The following is a 19,901-nucleotide window of genomic DNA, read 5'->3' as shown; positions in this document are numbered from 1 at the left end:
CAGCTGACACTGTGAGACCCCATGGGCTTTCGGAGGCTTCTGCTTGGCTTCTAGAATTCTGCCCCTAATGCCTTATACCCTTGCTCAGGATCTGGCAAATGTCTTAAGGAACGAGCTGGCCATTTCTTCATTTATCGCCCGCCTCTCACACTTGATTCTCCCCAGCACTGCTCTGCAGACCCCTCAGCAATGCTTGTGCCTGGGAAGACTGCAGATCCCAGCCATGTGCCCGGAATGCAGATGCGGGGAGGGGTGCTGAGGGACGCTGTTCCCAGCGCACCACTCTGCAACCCCGCTCGGGCTCTGGGCCGGCTCTGGCAGCTCTGCCTCCTGCAGGCTGCTTTACCATTTAGCCAGCTTCCTTGGCCTCAGTCTGCTGCCACCAACTGCCCACCCCAGGGCCAAAGGCCCTTTCTCTGACAGCTTCCTGTTAGCGGTCTTCTCTGTCCCAGAGCTGTGAACAGAGCCCCCAGTGTGTTCCTGCAGCGCTTTTAAGGAGAGATCTCTTGTTTTTTCTGCAGTGTGGAATAGCCAGTTGTCCCACACAAGGCCAATCCAGTCCCGCGGCACCCTTCACAGTGTGTGTGTGCACGCTCATGCATGTGTATCTGGCCCGTGGATGTGCCCCAGCTCTGGGGAGTGAGTGTCAGTTCTGGGTGTTGGTGAAGCTTCCTGACTGGGAGGCCTGCCACTCTGGAAGGGCTGTGAGCGGAGGAAAGTTCTGTCCCGGGTCCAGCTGCTCCGTGGACTCATGGGGAGCCGGGTGCTGGCCCTCAGAGGCTGGAGTTGAGGCCCTGAGTCTGCGTTGGTCCAGGCTGGGCCGGTGCTGTGCTCCCCATGCCCTGATCCTAGCTCACCCTGTCCTGTTATCACAGGTGGGGCGGGGACACTGGGAAGGGGCCTTTCAGTCGGAGTCTCCAAGTATGGCAGCAGCGGGTGGGGAGGACGGGGCGGAAGATTGCTTCCTCAGAAGCCGGGCTTTATGGACTCTCAGTGTACGAGGGCTTCAGAGAGCCCACCCTTTGCCTTTGCACTGCTTCATGCCTCTGGCGATAGGGAGCTCAGCCGGTAACAGACACTGGGTCAGTTTTAGATAGCAGTGGCCGGAAGCCCCGAGAATCCCGCTGTGCATTGGGCAAAATGAGCACTGTGTGCTGGCGGCCTCGCCCTGCTGTGCCTGACGGCCTCTGCCTGGAGTCTTCTCCTTCAGACTGCGGGGCCCTTGGGTGGGACAGCTCCAGTGCCCACCCAGCAGGCGGCCCAAGCGACCTCAAGGGGCTGCTGCTTCGCAGTTTTGGGATGAGTTTTTAGCAGCCACCCTGAGTCCTGGGACCCAGGAGGCAGAATCACGTTGGGGTGGTTGCTCTCGACTGCTATTTCACGTTCTGTACACTGAGGCAGGTGGAGCCACACAGCTGGATCACAGGTCCCTTACCCGGCTCCCCCGAGTGCCCTGGTGCATAGTTTTGGAGGCCAGAGTGTTCCAGCCACCAGTGGCCACGCCGGAGCTGTGTCACAGAGGAAGCCCATCTGGAGGGTCTGCTCAGGGCGAGGGTCGCCTTGGCAAGGTCACCGTGACTCCAATTGTCAGCTCCTTCTTGTGCCCAGCTCACTGCACTTCTACTCCTCCCATCAGCTCTGTGCTGTTGGAAGTCTCCGTTCCTCACTGGTGGGTCCCAGTCCCACTGGGCTGGTCACCTGCACATACTGCTGGGTGGGTTTAAAGGAACAGAGAAGGCTCGTGTGTGGTTCTGCCAGCAGCCAGGCTCCCACTCAGCCCCTCTGGATGTTGCTTCTGATTCCTGTTTCCCTTTTTCCAAAGGTCTCTTCCACACTCGTGGGGGCTCCAGCCACCGACCAGGGCCGCAGAGATGGCCGGGGCCTCGGTGAAGGTGGCGGTGCGTGTCCGCCCCTTCAACTCCCGGGAGATGAGCCGTGACTCCAAGTGCATCATCCAGATGTCGGGAAGCACCACCAGTGAGTACTGGGGGCATAGGGTCAGCTGCCCCTGGCCCTGTGCCCTTGGCCAGACACTCAACGTGGCCCGGGCCTGCTGCGTTCTGGGGCTGTCCTAACAGATTGCTTCAGACAAGAAGCTCTCAGTGTGCCAGGCCCAGAAGGCAGACGTCAGGCGTGTGTAGGGCCACCCCTGCCGAGGGCCTGAGGAGACCTTCCCTGCCTCGGCTGACTTTTGGTGGTCGCCAGCCAGCCAGGCTGTGGCCACTCTGCCCCTCTCTGCCTCCTCTGCTATCTGTGTCTGCATTTCTATGTGGCCTCCTGGAAGGGACCTGGATTCCACCTGAGGCCAGTATGGCCTCATGTTAACAGATGACCACATCTGGGTTTTTTTGTGGTACTAGAGATCAAACCCAGGGCCTTTGCACTGAGCTACATCTTCAGCCTTCTTTTTATTCTTTATTTTGAGACGGGTTTGCTAAGTTGCTAAGCTGCCGTCAGGCTTGGACATGTGATCCCCCTCCTCAGCCTCTGAGTGCTGGGATTATAGGCACGTGCCACCCTGCGTGCTTTGACTACATCTTTAAATACCTGTTTCCAGATAAAGCCACACTCTGAGATTCCTGGGAGTGCACGGTTGTGAGGACACACTGTTTAACTTAGCACACACAGTTCCTGCCCTAGCTTTTCCCATTGTGCTTCTCCTTGTGAGCCACCCAGACCTCCAACCTCAGGAGGCCTGGCCCAAACGTGAGGAACGGGACCAGGAAGTGAAGATGGCAATGTCTAGTGGCCCAGAAGATGGGCCTGCCCTACAGGGTCTCCTGAGCAGCAGGACTTGCCTGCCACAGCGGGGAGAAAGGGGACAGGCTTCTGAGCCTCCTCCTGGCTCTGTGCTCCAGTAGAAACGGCGGTTATTAACTGGTAGCAGACACGTACCCCAGAGGTCGGCTCACAAGGTAGGCACGGCAGGGGCCCAGCACCAGGGCAGGGAGCAGTCATGGTGGGGACCCAGTGGCCCCTGTGCCCAACTCCTCGGCCTCGTACCATGGGGAGCCACTGGCCTGGCTCAAGCTTGCTTTGAGGTCCTCTGCAATCCCTGCCTATATCTGGGCTGTCTGTCCAGGCAGATGTCCACCCGAAGCTCGAAGCCTTAGGGTGAGAACCAGCTGCTGCCCCGGTGTGGGGCTGGCTGGGCTCTGCGTGCGCCTGGGTCCTGTGCTGTGTCACAAGCAGTCAGCACCAGTCGTCTCCTGGTCCTGGGTACAGGAAGACAGCAGTGCCTTGCCCACCCGTGGATGCTGGCCCTGCGAAGCCCCTGGCCTGGGGCCCTGGACCGCAGAGGCTGCCTGGGGCAGGGGCCTCTGATCAGCAGGCAGGGTGTCCCCAGGCCTACTAAGGGTTGGGTGTGCTAGGGGCGCCCTGTGGCACCTCGAGGGCCGTGGTCCTGTAACCTTTGCTCTCGGTGGGAAGCCCCGTGCCCGGCAGTCCCACGCCGGCCGGGTTGCCATGGTGCTCTTGCCATGGACCCGGTGCTGTTCCGGACATCAGCAGTGGCCGCGCCGGCCCCTCTCTGCAGCCCCGCCCTTGCTCACAGAAGGCAGACTCTTGTACTCCTAGAAGCCCATCCCTGCAGGTCTGGGTGCTGGCTGGTGGTGGGGCCGCTCTGCTCTCAGTTCTCTTGTTGGGGCCCTTGGCTGGTGGCCTTGGTGTCCCCGTCTGTGCTGCAGGATTCTCCCCTGATTCTGGTCACTTCTGAGCCCTTAGCTGCACAGGTAAACCCCAGGGACAAGGGTGCCCGGTCCCTGCCTCCGCTTTGCAGACAGGGACCTGGAGCCTGGGTGCTGTCGAGTGCCGTCACCGCCAAGACTGGACCCACTCGTGCTGTGCAGGAGCCAGGCCAGCATGGCAGGGAGATGGCGCTGTAATAAGTGACACACTGAGTGGCCGGCGATGACAGAGCGTGTGCCCCACAGCCTGGAGGCCAGGGGTGGAGACCAGGTGTCTGGGCTGCAGCGCAGTGTCCCTCAGGCTGCCTTCTAGCGCAGACAGGTGTCTCTCCTGGTCTGGTGGCTAAAGCCTGAGGCCCAGGGACCACAGGCACCAGTGCTAATGGGGCCCGGTCCCAGCCTGCACATGGCCGTGTCTCACCGTGTCCTTGAATGGGGTGCTCTGGTCTCGTCTTCTTCCTGTTAACCCACAATTCCCTGTGAGGGCCGCACCCTTGTGGCTTCTTCCAGCCCTGTCACCTGCCGAGGTCTCACCTCCAGACGCCACCTTCATGGGGATTCCGGGGACATGGCCGTATCCTCGCAGGCTCTGTTGCTGGGCAGCAGCTTCACACTTCCCTGCTGTGCGTGCCCCTGGCTGCAGGGGACATTGGGATTCCAGGAAAGTTGCTCAGTCAAGTTCATTTCCCACCGGTGAACAATGCCTGGCCTGTCTCCGCCGTCCTTCCCTCTGGTGGCCATCCTGCGAAGGCCTCCTTTGTGTGTCTTTCCCTGGCAGGCCCCCAGCTCTGGGCATGGCTGCAGCAGGGTGGGAAGGGGTGGGGGCCTTGGGGTGTGGCCTGTCGAGAGGCCTGATTTCTCCTGCCGCACTGCTGGAACTTTTGCCGGGGCAGCCAGGGGCTCAGTGAGGGAAGCACTCCCCTCAGGACCCCACCACAGCAGAGCCACTGTCTCAGTGGGAAGTGGCCCCGCCCACCCCAGGCCTTCACAGGCCCCCTGAGGGTGGGAGGTGCAGGTAGAAAGCCAGACCCGGGGACACTGGGTTCCAGTGTGACCTGGAGGGGGCTGTTTCCTCTGTGGAGCTTGGGACCCTGTCTGTAATGATTGAGGGTATTTCCAGCCACCCACAGAACCCCTGATCTGGGGTTGGGAAGGGGACAGGAAGGCACCAGGCCTGAGGGACTCCCCACGGGCCACTTGCAGCTTGAGCCTGCAACCCCTCCCCACCCAGCAGGGGGACCACCTGCGGGAGGCCCTGCCTCTGGGAGTACGATGACAGCCAGTCCACCCAATGGGCAGGTGCCAGACAAGGGGCCAGAGCCTGGCTGTGGGCGCAGGCCTGTCGAGCTGGGTGGGCCGGGCAGGGCTGGGACCCTGGCTTGCAGTGCAGGGGTGAGGAGGCAAATGGACAAAGGCAGGTGCTGTGACCTGAGCTCCACCACCCTGTGGAGACCCTGTGTGGCTGCACTTGGGTAGGGGTTGTCTTTCCTGCCGTGTGTCCTCATCTGCTCTCAAGTTCTGGCCTCATGGATGACACTGTCCCCAGGTCCCAGCCAGGGCCGGGGCACTCTGCTGCTCTCCTGCCCGCCCACTCCTGGGGGCAGCATGGACGGGAGCCCCCCTGCCCTGAGGACAGGCCTGTTACCTGTGCCCTCCCACTGGCTCCCAGGGGCACTGGGCTTTCCAGAGAGGGGTGGCTGTGGACCCCAGAGATGGGGCAGGGTGTGGCTTGTGGTTTGACTCCGTGCTTTCAGGAAGGAGTGACCTGGTCAGACTCAGCTCAGCTGGAGAGCAAGGCTCTGCTGGCCCAGCCTGGCAATGGCATTGGGCATCTGTGGGCAGCAGGGTCCACCACAAAGAGAGGGGCAGAAACAACCCACCCGCCTGGAAGTGTAGCTCAGGTCCCCTCCAGCTGGTTGGTTGGGCTTGCCTGGAGGCAGAGACCTCTGAGGACCCGACTTCCTGCCTCAGAGTGCAGACTCTGGCTGGCCCCCAGCATAGCACTAACTGCCTCACCTTGTCCCCTACCTGCAGCCATCATCAACCCTAAGCAGCCCAAGGAGACGCCCAAGAGCTTCAGCTTCGACTACTCCTACTGGTCGCACACCTCGGTGAGCCAGGGCTTGGGCAGGCAGGCTGGCATTGCGGTGCCAGCTCAGCCCCGCCCACTGCATGTCCCTCCCGAGGCCTTGGGCTCCCTGAGCCACATGCTGCCCTCCGAGTGGGGTCGGGCCACCCTGTTTCCTGGAGGGTCACCTGGAGCTGGCACGCTTGCTGCCAGGCTTGGGGTGTGTGTGTCCACTTGCCAGCTGGGATCCCCACTTACCCGACACCCTGAACTCAGAGAAGCCCACAGCTGAGCCCAGGGGTGCCCTCCCACCCCACATCCAGTGCCCCCCGACCCCTGCCCTGCCCACCTCTCCGTGGGTCCTTCTGGAAGCACCCAGCGCTGCCCATCAAACTCCTGCGACACCCGCACATCTCTGTGCACCTGGCCCCCCACTTCTGCCTTCTGTCTAGTCTGACCTCCTTCCAGGGCGACCCTGCCTGGGGCCAGGCTGAGCCTCTGCCTACAGGGCCCCAGCCCTCAGGATAGCGTCCCGACACCAGCGCCCGGCTTGTGGGTCCCTGGCCGCTGGCCCGCCTCCTCTGCAGCCCTGGCGGTCGCCATCCCTGCCACTGCTGCCCTGGCCGGTGCCATGCTGCCCCTCTCCTGGCAGCCCCTGCCCTCTCCAGTTGCTCCTCATCCTGCGCTGGTGACCCACCTCCTTGGGCAGCACTGTGCTGTGCGGCCAGCTGGGCCCGGAGCCCCCAGCCCAGGCTGCACAGACCTGGGGGCTGGGGCCCAGCTGGGGTGCACACAGCCTCCTGCAGCCATACCTCTCCTGCCTCCAGCCCGAGGACATCAACTACGCCTCGCAGAAGCAGGTGTACTGTGACATCGGGGAGGAGATGCTGCAGCACGCCTTCGAGGGCTACAATGTGTGCATCTTTGCCTACGGGCAGACGGGTGCCGGCAAGTCCTACACCATGATGGGCAAGCAGGAGAAGGACCAGCAGGGCATCATCCCCCAGGCATGTGGCAGGGCGAGGCAGAGCCACTGGGGTGGCTGCAGGGGCTGGGCCTGCACAGGCTGGCTCAGTTCTTTGGGGGCTGTGAGGGCTGGGATGGGAAGTCGAGTCAGGAGCCTGGGATGACCCAGCACTGAGTCACAGGCAGCTTCTTGGACGCTGCTGGGGCCCTGCCCTCCCCACCCCTGAGCTTTTCTGCACTCAGCCCTCTGCCTGCCCAAAGAAGGACGGACGTGGGGTCCTCACGGGACCTGGCCTCAGCCCCGTGCCGATAAGGACAGGGCAACAGCAGACGCTCCTCAGGGTTCAGGACCTGGTCCCTGGCTGCAGCCTTTCCTAGCACCTCTGTGTAGCACCTGCGCCGAGAGGGTGTGCTGGGGCCTGGGTGCCCACAGCGCTGCAGGGCGAGGCTCCAGGAGGCCCAGCCCTCACTCACCCACCCACCGTGCGCCCTGTCCCCGCAGCTCTGTGAAGACCTCTTCTCTCGGATCAATGACACGACCAACAACAACATGTCCTACTCTGTGGAGGTTGGTACCCCTGCCTGTCCTCACACGGCCCCACGAGGGCCGGCCGGCCCACTGTGTGGGACTCAGGGGCACAGGGCCACAGGGCTGGCCTGGGCTGAGTGCCTGCCCTGCACCAGCGTGCCTCTGAGCCGTGTGGCCTGGTGTGACCACAGGGGCAGAGGCTGCCGGGCGAGTCCCAGGGGAGGGCCAGGCGGGCAGCCATATGCTGACACCCACGCTCATGGGGAGCCCACCAGCGGCAGCTGTGGGCCTCCCAGCCAGCCCTGATGGCCCCTTCCCTGCAGGTCAGCTACATGGAGATCTACTGTGAGCGTGTCCGCGACCTTCTGAACCCCAAAAACAAGGGCAACCTGCGCGTGAGGGAGCACCCCTTGCTGGGGCCCTACGTGGAGGACCTCTCCAAGCTGGCTGTCACCTCCTACAATGACATCCAGGACCTCATGGACTCAGGGAACAAGGCCAGGTGAGTGGGGCCAACCTCCCAACTCTCTGCTCTCCACTGGCATGGTTCTTGGAGGGTCTGCGGGTCTCCCGATAGGTCTGGCTGCCCCCAAGAAGGTGTGGGCCTGAGGCGTGAAGCCAGTGAGGCATGTGCCAGCCTGAGAGGCCCTGGGCTCCCCCTGTGTAGGGGTCACTGTCACCACATCCAAGCTGCTCCTCCAAGGGGCGTGCCCTCTGCTGTGGGGGGGAAGCAGGGTCAGCAGCAGCTGCCTCCTGTGGGGCCCCTCTTGATCCCCAAGGGCAGCGGATCTTCCAGGCCCAGGGGCCAGTGACGTGAGGGCCAGTTGGCGGGGAGGCGGCCACTGCTGCCTTGGACCTCCTTCCTGGGGTGCTGTAGTTGTCACAGTAACAGTTGTCCCACTCTCTGCTACCCAGGGACTCCAGGGAGGGCAAGGTGATTGTCCATGCCAGCCCAAGCTCCTGAGTCGTAGGGGGTTCTAAACCACTCTGGCAGCGGAGGGACATTCTTCCTGGTGGGGTCTCTCTGACCCTCGGTACCCCGGGCAGGCCCTGGGCCACACACAGTGGACTGAGTCTTGGGCAGATTCCTCTGAGGACCCTGGCAGGCTGGGCAGCATCATGACCGACCCAGGCTCCTCAGGGCTTGTCCTCTAGGTCACCGTGCTCCTGACTAAGTCACCTGCAGCGGGAGGGCCTCATTGGTGGGCTGGCGGGGCCGGGGCTGGAGCCCGGTAGGAGGAGGCACAGACATCCCCAGGCCGGGCAGAGCAGCCCCGAGGCCAGGGCTGTGAGGCCCACTGACCTGGTTCATGAGTTGGCACCACCAGCAACGCTGGCGCTGACTGTGGGACAAGCAGTGACCCGGGTGGCTTCCTGTTCTCAGGACTGTGGCAGCCACAAACATGAATGAGACCAGCAGCCGCTCCCATGCTGTCTTCAACATCATCTTCACCCAGAAGCGTCATGATGCAGAGACCAACATCACCACAGAGAAGGTGAGCGTGGGGAGCCACGGGGCACGGCTACCGAGGGAGAGCCACGGTCGGGGTGGGGGTGGGTTAGCTGGTCGAGGGTAGCAAACCAAACACCAGCTCATGGGGTATGGGCAGCATCCTCAGGCCAGGCCGGTGCTGCCATCTCTGGCCCTGACTGGCCGTGTGGGGTGGCCAGACCTGTAGGGACACCTCATCTCCATGTGTGGGGCCGCCCAGGAATGGAAGGCCTTGGGACCCAGGGTCCAGCCCCTCTGTCCCGCCGTGGGCTGCCCCCTGAGCGCCCCGAGTCTACAGGACTGGGCTGAGGCGGCATCCCTGGTGGTGCAGCACAGCCGAGTGGCAGGTTATGTGAGTGTCCGTCAGCGTCCGTGGCCCTGGTGCAGGCTGGTAGGGCGGTGGTCCCCGCCCTCTGGGGCCCTGCACTAGGAGCAGGGCCTCCGGTGGGCGCTGGCATCTCCAGGCACAAGGGCTCCCTGTGCTAGAGGGCACAGCCCTGCCACATCTGCCCAGCGCCCTGGCGTGCTGGTGGATGGGGCAGGGCTTTCCTCCCACACAGCAGCCTGTGGGCTCTCAAAGGGTCAGCACAGGGGCACTGAGCCTCTTGTCTGTGGCCATGCCTCTCTGTCGCTCTCTTCTCCCACCCCCACAAGCCAGGGGTGATGGGGTTCACGCTGTCCTCTCGTCCACCTTCCAGGGTGGAAGCTCCCTGGGCTGCACCTGGGATCTGCACTGTGGGCGGGTGCGGTCCCAGCCACCTCAGCCTGGTGCCATCGTCCTGACTGTGTCCCCGTGAGCAAGGAGGGGAGGTTCAGGAAGACTGGGGAGGGCCTGGGGGCCACTGGGGAGTGGCCAGCTGGAGCCAGGTCAGCTGGGACCCCTGGGGTCCCACTATGTCCATGGCCTGTTCAATGTCCCTTGGCTTGGAGGGGCTGAGCCTCCCAGGGTGCACATGGCCACCTCTGCGGGTCCTTGGGGCAGCCGGGCAGTAGCCAGGCCCTCTGGAGAGCCGTCTGTGGAAGGGGCGGTAGTAACAGGTCACACAGCACGGGCGCATGCAGAGTCCTGTCCTGTTACATGAGCAGCGGCCAGGTGTGAAAGTGCATGGCATTTGGCACAGAAAGAATGGTAAGAGATAGACTCTAGAGGAGGGGCCTGGCTGTGGCTGCACAGTGGCCTCTGCGGCTGTCCCTGAGGGACCAGGACACCCTGCAGCAGCCTCGTGCATCTGCCTTTCCAGGTGAGCAAGATCAGCCTGGTGGACCTGGCTGGCAGCGAGCGGGCTGACTCCACCGGGGCCAAGGGCACACGCCTCAAGGTAGGGTTGGGCACCAGGCCCCTCCTGAACGTGGGCTGCTGGTGAGGCCAGGGTGGGCTGAGCAGGGGGCAGTGCTCGGGCTGGAGTGGCCAGGCCATGTGTGAGAGCAAGCCCGAGCAGGGAGGGCAGGGGCACTGGCTAAGGTGAATAAGGACCAAGGCCTGGCCGGACACTCCCCCTGCAGGGCCCTCCCCGGCCTCACACGGCCCAGAAGGAATGCAGGCCTCCAGCTGGCCAGTGTCCCCCCTGGGAACAGGAAGGGGCAGTTTCAGTTTCCTGTACCTGTCTTTGGTCCCTGCTGTGCCCTGTGGCTGGGAAGGAGCACTGGAAGTTGCACTAGATGGGGACTGGCAGCGTGTTGCTAGGATGCCCACGGAGCCGAAGAGACGTGCTGGGTGGGCCCAGGAGACCACACTGAGCCAGAGGGCCCTGATGCCTCCTGATGCCTCCTGACCTTGACCACCCTTTCCACATACAGGAGGGCGCCAACATCAACAAGTCCTTGACCACACTGGGGAAAGTCATCTCCGCCCTGGCAGAAATGGTGCGTAGGCTCAGGCCTCTAGAGCAGGGTTGGTGGGCTGGACTGGGGAGGAGGCCTTTCCTCTCCGAGGAAGATGCCAGGGCCTGTCATCCCTGGTCCCAGGCACCATCTCTGGTGAGGGGGCTGGGTGCACAGGAAAGCCTGCCGAAGGGAGCATCGTGAGGCTCAAGGTGGAGTAGTGGTCTGTACTCCCTGAAACCTCAGTTTCCCCACCTGTAAAATGAAGATGCGCGCCTTCCTCATGAGGCTCTTTTGAAGGTCGCCATGGGCCATGGTGAGCAGTGTGTGGTCGGCTCTGACTTTCACTGGCCCAGTCCAGGCCCCCTTGCAGGGGCGCAGTCCTCAGAGGGAGGGTTGGGCAAGATGGGCCTGGAGGACAGGCGGCATTGCCATGGAACACGACGCCAGGCTGCAGGCCAGGAAGGGATGACGCTCTGCAGCCCCCCTGCTCTGAAACTCTGGGGTTTGGGGGTGCCGGATGACAGCAGCCTGAGAGGTTACACTGTCATTTGACCCGCCTCAAGGACGGGCTGAGGGTGGCCAGCACGGCTGGGCGGTGAGTGGTGGACACCTGGCACATGCCCAGGCCTCTGCACTCTCCTGTCTTTTTGAGCCAGCTTGTTATCCCCCACCCCATACCCTGGGCCCGACTCACTGCAAGGCCTCAGACTCTCTCTGTCCTTTTGTTTTCAGGACTCTGGACCCAATAAGGTGAGCTGCTTCGTTTAATCCTGAGGGAGAGGGCAGGGAGAGGGTCCCCTCGGCCCAGTCCCCCAGTGCTGAGCTTGCTCTGGGGACGGTGCAGTCTTCTGTTTCCTCAGTGCAGGTGTGGGGATAGCGTAGACAGCAGACATGGAACGGAGAAGGGAAACACACAGCTACAAATCGGAATGGATTCTGTGAGGAAAAAACGGTTACCAACGTGACCATAAGTGAGACAGTCTGAGTAGATGGGAAGGCTTTGTAGAGGAGGTGGCCTCCAGCGAAGACCTGAGAGTGGACGGGAGCCGGCCAGGCAGGGGCAGCGGCTGGGCAGCTCTTCCGTGTGCTGGAAGAGCTGATGTGCTGTGTGGTGGTGGGAGAGCTGGTACATGTGGGGAGCTGCAGAAGAAACAAGAAGTGTGCATGGAGGTGCGTGGAGGTGTGTAGGGCTGTGTGAGGAGCATTCTGGGTGGTGTGTGAAGAGCCCTGGGAAGTGGGAGTTGCACGAGAGGGATTCGGGGCCTGTGGACGGCTGTGCAGCACTGTGGTAGACCGGGACGTGTGTGAGGAGCAGGGGGAAGCGGGACGTGAGAGGGAAGTGGGAAGCTGGGCAGCTGCAGCACTGGTAGACTGGGGAGTGTGAGGAAGCACGAGGGGAACTGCGCGAGAGATGCGTGGAGAGGCCTGGGGGAGGAGGAGCTGCGTGGCGGGAATGTGGGGAGCCCGCGCCAGCCAGCTGATGCGGCCCCGGCCTGGGAGGACGGTGCGAGGGAGTCAGGGCCGAGTGAGCGTGGGCTGGTGAGCCGTGGGGGGGCGGTGAGGAAAGCCCGTGGAGGGTTCGTGTCTGCGGACCTGTGAGCGGCCCGGGGCAGTGCTGAAGAGCCGTGGTGGGCTGTTGGAGCCGGGAGGAGCACGGCCCGTGAGGACCTGTGGGCGTGGGGACGAAGGCTGAGAACCGTGCACGGAGCTGTGTGGGACGTCGGGTGCTGTCAGGAGCTGAGTGGGCTTGGAGCCGTGAGAGGTGTGCAGTGCTGCGGCGGTGCAGGAACTGGGAGCGACTGTGAGGAGCCAGGTGCGCAGCTGTGGGAGCCTGAGCTGCCACACGGGGCCGTGTGTGGGCTGCGGCGTGCGCAGCACGGTGAAGACGGGTGAGCACCGGGGAGCGGAGAGAGCCGAGTGAGGGACTGTGTGCAGGACATGGGAATGCAGGACACGCTCCGGGAGGGTGCGGGCGCAGCCACGGGAAAGACGGGCCGTGTCACTCCGCAGAGAACTGCGTCGGAGTGGAAGGGAGCGAAGGTCACGGGGAGGACGGTGCAGGGAACTGCGTGCGGTCTGTGGCGGAGGTGTGGTGACGAACGGTGACAAAGTTTAGGGAGCTGTAGGAGGCACTTGGGGCGCTGTGAGGAGGGGGAAGGGAACGAGGTGAGGACATCTGGGGAAACTCGAGAGGTGGTGTGGGAAGATGGAGAAGCGCAGCCACATGATGGCCAGGGGCACCTGTGAGGGGCTGAGAGGCCAGTGTGGAGTTGGGGAGCCGTGTGGGGAACTCCGGGAGCACTGCGGGACAGTGAGGGCTGCTTAGGGCTGGGGGCGACATGGGAGACGTGGGTGCCCTGTGAGGGGCTGCGGCAGCAGCTGCCTTTGGGCTTTGAAAGCTGTGTGAGCTGTTGGAGGAAGGGCACAGGAGGCCTGGGGCACGTAGGCGATGGGACAGGGCCAGAAGGTGATCCGGGGTGCATGGCCTAGGGCCGCTGCTGAGGGCGGTTTAACAAGAAGCAGAGGATGGGGCTGAGCAGTGCTCCGAGAGGCCAATCTGAGCTTAAAGGTGCTTGGGTGCCGCATGAGGAGGAGACGGGGACTGAGGTGGCCAGGAGGCAGTCGGAACGGAGAGCCAGGGCGGCAGTGGAGGCTGGGAGGGTAGGGAAGGGGGCACTGGGTGGTTCTGGGGGTTGCAGGCAGAATGAGAGGCACTAGGGCAGACACTGAACCCTTACCGACGGGGCTGAGTGTGCAGGGCATTCGCTGTGGAAACAAGAACACGACACAGGCAGAGTCACCCTCAGAAACTAAATAGTCAAAGTGCAAAGTAGAAGCAGTTTTTCCCCTACCAACTTCCAAGAGAAAAACAGAAAGCACTGAACATGCAGGAGCCGGGCCCCCAGAGCCCTGCTCACAGAGAAGCCAGTGCGGCACTGGCGACAGCCCTTTGACAGTGTCACGAGCTTGTGGGACTTGATGCCCCCTGTGAACAGGAGGGGCTCCTGGGATCACCCCAGAGAACAAGGACGCATCTGTTCGTGCTCAGAGCCACCTGGATGTGGTGCTGTGTGGCCTCCCCACTGTGGGCTCCTGCAGGGGCCACGTCTGCTGGCCGTAGGTGTGCACACATCAAAGTGACCGACGTCCACGGTGAGTGGAGTCGGGCTCGTCCTGAGTGTGCGGAGGAAGCATCCTGGCAGCCGTTACCTGGCATGGCATCCCTATTTGCAGTTAGAAGGAATACAGGGCCACGGAGGGGACAGGCGGAAGGGGTGCTCGTGCCAAGGGCAGCGGTGGGGACAGACTGCTAGGGAGGCATTGAGGCCAGAGGGCGGACAGACTCGGTGTGGAAGGGGAGAGGGCTGGAGGCGCTGGCAGAGCCAAGGGCCTGGGCGCCGCACTCCTGCTGGGCCTTTTCCCTTTGGTCAAGAGAAGCAGCTGATGGGCTCAAGGTGGGGGTGATGGGCTCCGCTCGGTCCCCCCACAGCAGAGGGGCTGTGCTGGCTGTGACACCAGCACTGCTGAGCGTGGCGCAGCTCGCAGGTGAGGGAGGAAACAGGTGGCCAGCGCGTCCCTGACTCCAGCCCAGAGTGGAGGCCCAGCAGTGGGTGGCGCCCTGGGGTCCAGGGTGAGGAAAGGCAGGCTAGCTGGCCCCTCCCGGCCCCGCCCAGCCCTCCGGCAGGACAGGCTGACCTTCCTTGGCTGTCCCCACAGAACAAGAAGAAGAAGAAGACGGATTTCATCCCCTACCGAGACTCTGTGCTGACCTGGCTGCTCCGGGAAAACCTGGGTGAGACTAGAGGCCCACCTGTCTCAGGGTCCATCTTCCTGCCTGGGGGTGCCCAGTGCAGGGAACCCCACACTTTCTGGCCAGCACTGTCTGCACACACCTGGGCCCAGCTCTTCTTTGTGAGGGCGGCGTGACATGCAGAGTACATGCCCAACCTTCTCTGGCTCTCGTGTCCCCACCAGCAGCAGGGGACCTGGGGCTCCATGGCTCCGGAGAGCCCCACTTGCCCACTGGGTTTCGAGGGGCTGCTGTAGTCCCCTCCTCGCCTGGTTCTGGACACTGCGATAGACAGGGAGCTGAGGACTAAACTGGGCCCAGTGCCTTCCTTGGACCCCGCCCCTCCCCAGGGTCCTCAGGGTGCTCCCTTTCCGGTTAGAGCTGCAGAGGCCGATGCACAGCTGAGGCCCAGGCTGAACGCCTGGGGGTCCCCGACCTCTTGGCCGAATGACTGCACCCCGCACCCAGCCAGGCCAGTCCCCACGTGGGCCTCACAAGAGGAGGCTCCCAGGCCACGTGCCCACCGAGAAGGGACAGTGGAGTCACAGGAACGTGTGCCCCTTTCTTTCCCTGAGAAGCGGCCTGGGGAGAGGCTTCCCCCCAGGGTGGGGACAGGGAGAGACCCCCATAGAACCCACCTTGGCACCTGTATGGTCCTGCCCAGGCCCTTCACACTGTCAGCTCACAGTCCCTGCAGGGACTCACAGGGAGCCACGCCCCAGGGGCCAGGGCCCGAGGACACAGGGCCTGGAGATGGAGCAGGCAAACCAGCTGTCCCAACTTGGGGCTCTCAGGTGGCTCCTGAGGGCCAGGGTGGGCTCAGCGGGGACCCTATGGGGACTGCCACTGCTCCAGAGAGAAGTGAAGACATCGGTGTCCCCACAGCGCAGCTCCTGGGCCAGGAAGCTGGCGTTAAGTGCTGAGAAAGACGTTCCGATGAGGGACGGAGGCGCGTGGACCCGTATGAAGCAGAGTGGCCTTTGTCCTGGGGGAAATTCCATGAAACCCTCCAGGGTTTGCTGCTTTGCTGCAGGGAAGGGGTGGTCTCAGATGTGAGGGGAACAAACGCAGAGGGGAAATGACGGAGGCGCCCTGAGGGGCGGCCAGGGAAGGCAGCCCCGCTGCTGTCTGTCCCCTGGGTGGCCTGTGACTCAGTTTCCTCTCTGGGCTCAGAGTCCCGACTCTGAGTGCAGGTAGGATGGAGGTGAGGAGACCCAGAGCCGAGGCTGGGTGCTCCCCCGGCACAGGCTGGTGGTCTTCCCACAGGTGGCAACTCGAGGACGGCTATGGTGGCAGCCCTGAGTCCTGCAGATATCAACTACGATGAGACCCTCAGCACGCTGAGGTGTGTTCTGCGGGGACCCTGTACACCCCGAGGAAGGGAGTGGGCAGGCTGGGGGGGCTGCCTCTGGGGGTTCACCAGTACCCTGAGGCTGGAGGTGACGTTGTGGGGCTCCCAAGCTTCATGGGCCATTCTGTCCCCACCACCCTTTGGGTGCCCTCTGGGACTGAGGTGGCCCAGCGCCCTGTGGGACCGGGGTGGAGAGCTGTGCTGCTGGCCATGGGAGCAGGGACTTTTGGGGGGGCTGAGGAGGAATGGGTGGGGCTTGGGGACCCTGGGTGGGGACAGGCAGATGCGTAGCTGTTGGGCTCAGTGGCCTCTCTGGGTGCATGTCTCATGTCTGCACATACCTGGGCCTCAGTCTCCTGGAGTGTACCAGTGAGGCGGGTTGGGTGGCCCCTCCGGAAGTCCTCCCTGGTCAGTGGTCTCAGCGGCCATCCACAGTGGCTGTGTCGGGGTGATTTCTCACAGTGCCAGGCTGGGCTCTGGGCATGCTGGGGCCCGGGCACAGACCTGCCCTCAGCCCACACCTCCCGTGGCTGCCCAGGTACGCTGACCGCGCCAAGCAGATCCGCTGTAATGCCGTCATCAACGAGGACCCCAACAACAAGCTGATCCGAGAGCTGAAGGATGAGGTGACCCGGCTTCGGGACCTGCTCTACGCCCAGGGTCTCGGTGACATCACGGAGAGTGAGTGTCTTCGCTGGTCGCGTCCTCGGCGTGGCCGTGGGTGTCACACCCTCTCCAGGCCCTGGCCTGCCAACTGTGACCAGGGCTGCGGGAGGCAGAGTGGGAGTTCCAGGTCTCTGCCCTGGTTCCTGGGCGGAGCCTCCTATGGGTGGGAGGGTGAGTGTTCTGGCCTTGGCCTGGATGGAACTGCATGGCCCGGGTTTGGAGCTGGCCCCAAGGCAGGCATGGGTGCTGGGGGTTGGGGGCCCTGTCCCCACGCTGAAGACCCCTGCCACCTATCTGTTGCCACCCGCCCGAGAGCCGGGTGCGAGGACCCTCTGGACCCAAGCCTGCTCTTCTGTTTCTGTCTCTCTCCCCACGCCTGCCCTCCCTGTAGCCAACACTGTGCCCGGAGGACCCAAATGTGTGTATTCCCCACTGCTGCTCCGCACGGCTTTTGCCTGGCTGCAGGGGCACAGGGCAGCGCGGGCTGGGTGGGGTCCTGGGCTCCCTCCTTGGAGCTGTGGCATGGGTGACCCCACTCTGGGTTCATCCCATCCGTGGGGGAAACTGAGGCACAGGACGATGGGGTCCGCTTTGGCCCTTCCCAGCCCACAGTGGCTGAGTCAGACCTGTAACCTGGGAAGGTCAGGGTGCCGGTGTCTGAGGGCCCGCGCACTGGGCTGCTACCTCAGGCCTCTTCTGCTGGCCACCTCTCCAGCGGCCCCACGCCCAGGCCTGGTCTGCACACACCAGGGTCTGGGTGCCCCCAGTGGTGCTGCCAAGTCCTGCCTAGCTCCCTGGCTCCCGAGGCCCGGCGCTGCCCTGTGCTGGCTGCTGCTCTGTGTCTGCTTCTGCGGGGGAGGGGCTGGGCGCCCTCGCGGTGCACGGCCGGGGTGGTGAGGACAGGGTGCGCCCTCGCCTTCAGAGGTCTTCCGCTCCCCTCCTCCTCCACGTGGTCTCTGGGCCAGTCTGCTCATGTGGCCGGATAGTTAGTGCAGCCCCACCCTGAACCTCAGAGGGTGTAGGGGGACAGCGGGGTCTGGGATGCAGAAAGAACAAAGGCCTGGGAGATGCTGTGAGCTCCAGGCCCTTGGGTGCCCAGCTGCGAGCGGCCGGCACACTGCAGATGGAGGTCCCAGGACAGGGGAGGGCAGAGTGGAGCCCACAGGGTGCAGAGAGTCCATGGGTGCTGCTGCAGGGATTGAGTGTGGTCGAGGGCCTGATTCCCGAGGGTGAGGGACAGCAAGGCCCTGCATGCGCTTGTCCTGGCCCTGGCCAGGCTGCTGCCGGTTTGCGTTTCTGGCCTTCTCTTGGTCCACACCTGTCCTTTGCCCAACTGTGTCTCTCTTCTCTCTCTCTCCCGCCTGTCTGTCCACCTCACCTGCCTTAGACCTGTCCGACCTTGAGAACAATAACCTTAACCTCGGTGAGGCCGCCCTGAGTCCAGCCCCTGACCCTCTCTCCACAGTGACCAATGCCCTGGTGGGCATGAGCCCCTCGTCCTCGCTCTCAGCCCTGTCTAGCCGTGCGGCCTCCGTGTCCAGCCTTCACGAGCGCATCCTGTTTGCCCCAGGCAGTGAGGAGGCCATTGAAAGGCTGAAGGTGAGGGCCAGGTGGACAGGGTGCTGTGGTGTGTGGGGTGCCGGGCGCTGAGGGGGGTGAGCTTAGAGGAGAGAGGCCTCCACCCCGGAAGTCAGGCCAGACCTCGCCCCCCCGGACGCAGTCAGTCTGCACAGGGCCAGGGGATGCAGCTGGAGGAGTGTCTGGCATGTGGCCCGTCCTCAGCCCATCGTTTGCCTGTCCACATGTCGGGCTGCAGGACATCTGTCCCATGGGCAGATGAACTGCTGGGCAGATAGTGCCCGGGAGGGCCCCGGGCCTGGGAGCCTGGACGTGCGGCCCCGGGGCAGGATGTCCAGGCTGAGACAGTTGGTTCATTGCACCAGCTGGTGCTTATTCACGGAAGTGGGCCACACGGTGTCCCGGGTGCAGAGTGGGTTCCCCTGCAGCCCCAGCAGCCCGTCCACAGCACTCTTGTGTGCTCCCACATGGCTGCACTCGCTGAGAAGGGGGTGCCCTGGTCCCCAGCACCAGGTGTGGCAGGCTGTCATCGAGTGGCTACGCAGTGAGGACTGAGCAGGAGGGGGCGAGACCCAGGGGAGGGCCCAGAGCCCCAGCCCAAGGCTGGCGGGAGAGGTGGCCCGAGTGACGAGGGATCGGGGAACACTGCGGTGTGGGTGGGCCACGTAGGGTGCGTGGGGGGCCCTGGATGTGAATGGGAAGGACACAGATGGTCCCTATGCTGAGACGTGGGCCGGGGCCTGAAAGGGGACAGCAGTGCTCAGAGAAGCCCCCACCACCAGCGTCTTCCGGGGTGCGGGTCTCTCCTCCCCTCCTGACTTGTTTTGCCTTCCCCGTCCTCAGGTGTCTGCAGGTGAGATCCACGTCCTTGGACATCACCTTGATCTCTCAGTCTCAGCTCCCAGATGGGCCCAGCTGTCTGCAGCCCCTTTCCTGGCACTCACACCTCTGTCCCCACTTCACCCCCCACCCGGGACCTCACTGTACTCCATTTTGCTCCCCAGGAGACCGAGAAGATCATTGCCGAGCTCAATGAGACCTGGGAAGAGAAGCTTCGTCGGACAGAAGCCATCCGGATGGAGAGGTGAGTGTTGGTAGGGAAACAGGCCTGGAATAGCCCAGGAGTTTGAAGCCCAGGCAGGATGCCTCCTGGATTGGCTGCGTCCATGCCTCAGGTCCCACTGCCTTCTCTGGCCCCATGTGGCGCTGCCCTAGAGGCCTGGCAGGACTGCCCCTGGTCGGCGGAGTGTGGGGGTATGACCCCCTGGGGCTGCCACAGCTGGCCGACCAGGCAAGAGGCTGAGAGTCACCACCCCCTGGTGCCCAGGCAGTCGGTCAGGCAGGGCTGAGGCCAGTGCCGGAGCCCTGCCGACCCCTACTGTCCCCAGGGAAGCGCTGCTGGCTGAGATGGGCGTGGCCATGCGGGAGGACGGAGGCACCCTGGGCGTGTTCTCTCCCAAAAAGGTAGGAGCTGGGCCTGGGCCGTGGTGCTGCCCTGACAGGAACAGGACACTGCCTCTGGGCACACTGCCCCTGGTGGCTGTCAGGGGCCGGGAGGAAGGGAATGGGGCAGGGCTCTGGCCAGGCATCGGGTGGGCTCCTTCCCTTGCAACCAGACTTCCTGTGCAAGGGAGACTCCGCCCCTGGTCCTCACAGTAGGAGGTCTGGCTGGCTTTGGGACATCAGATGGGGTGAGGTGTGACGTGTGGACAGGGTCCCCCAAGGCTGGGATGAGACTGGCCAGCAGGCCCGGGCTGCAGACCCAAGCTGTGCGGGCCTGTGCCCCAGGGCTGTGGCAGCCCTGCCTGGTGTGCGCAGGAGCCCTGCCAGCAGGGTGGCTGGGCCTGGGTGCAGGCTGCTTGGAGCCAGCGCCTGGTGAGCCTGCTCCTTGGGCGGGCACGTGCAGAGCCCTGGGTCCAAAGGCTCTTCCTGGCAGGGCTGTTCCTTTCCT

The 19,901-nt window shown here is 63.7% G+C and overlaps 1 protein-coding gene across 29 annotated transcripts in view; it reads left to right on the top strand.

The window, feature by feature from the left end:
- Nucleotides 1–19,901, top strand: part of Kif1a (kinesin family member 1A) — a 73,586-nt gene that overhangs the window by 17,206 nt on the left and 36,479 nt on the right. For 15 of the 29 annotated variants that reach the window (XM_087210849.1, XM_021247399.2, XM_087210848.1 and 12 more), the window contains 16 exons: nt 1,823–1,977; nt 5,721–5,797; nt 6,582–6,761; nt 7,223–7,288; nt 7,573–7,751; nt 8,634–8,745; nt 9,983–10,060; nt 10,539–10,604; nt 11,298–11,315; nt 14,283–14,358; nt 15,622–15,700; nt 16,245–16,387; nt 16,764–16,790; nt 17,760–17,971; nt 18,955–19,034; nt 19,339–19,414. In XM_087210849.1, coding sequence (XP_087066975.1) covers nt 1,872–1,977; nt 5,721–5,797; nt 6,582–6,761; nt 7,223–7,288; nt 7,573–7,751; nt 8,634–8,745; nt 9,983–10,060; nt 10,539–10,604; nt 11,298–11,315; nt 14,283–14,358; nt 15,622–15,700; nt 16,245–16,387; nt 16,764–16,790; nt 17,760–17,971; nt 18,955–19,034; nt 19,339–19,414 — 1,575 coding nt within the window. In that variant the 5' untranslated portion in view covers nt 1,823–1,871. Of the gene's footprint in view, nt 1–1,822; nt 1,978–5,720; nt 5,798–6,581; nt 6,762–7,222; nt 7,289–7,572; nt 7,752–8,633; nt 8,746–9,982; nt 10,061–10,538; nt 10,605–11,297; nt 11,316–14,282; nt 14,359–15,621; nt 15,701–16,244; nt 16,388–16,763; nt 16,791–17,759; nt 17,972–18,954; nt 19,035–19,338; nt 19,415–19,901 lie in introns of those variants that run through there. The other 14 variants (XM_087210866.1, XM_087210865.1, XM_013066919.3 and 11 more) reach the window with 2 other exon arrangements.

Source organism: Heterocephalus glaber, unplaced genomic scaffold (assembly GCF_053883595.1).
Source record: "Heterocephalus glaber isolate CG9 unplaced genomic scaffold, H.glaber_assembly_v1.0 deba00001226, whole genome shotgun sequence".
Taxonomy (NCBI): Eukaryota; Metazoa; Chordata; class Mammalia; order Rodentia; family Bathyergidae; genus Heterocephalus; species Heterocephalus glaber.
Note: the sequence above shows the minus strand (reverse complement) of the source record. Positions and strands in the feature narration are given on the sequence as shown.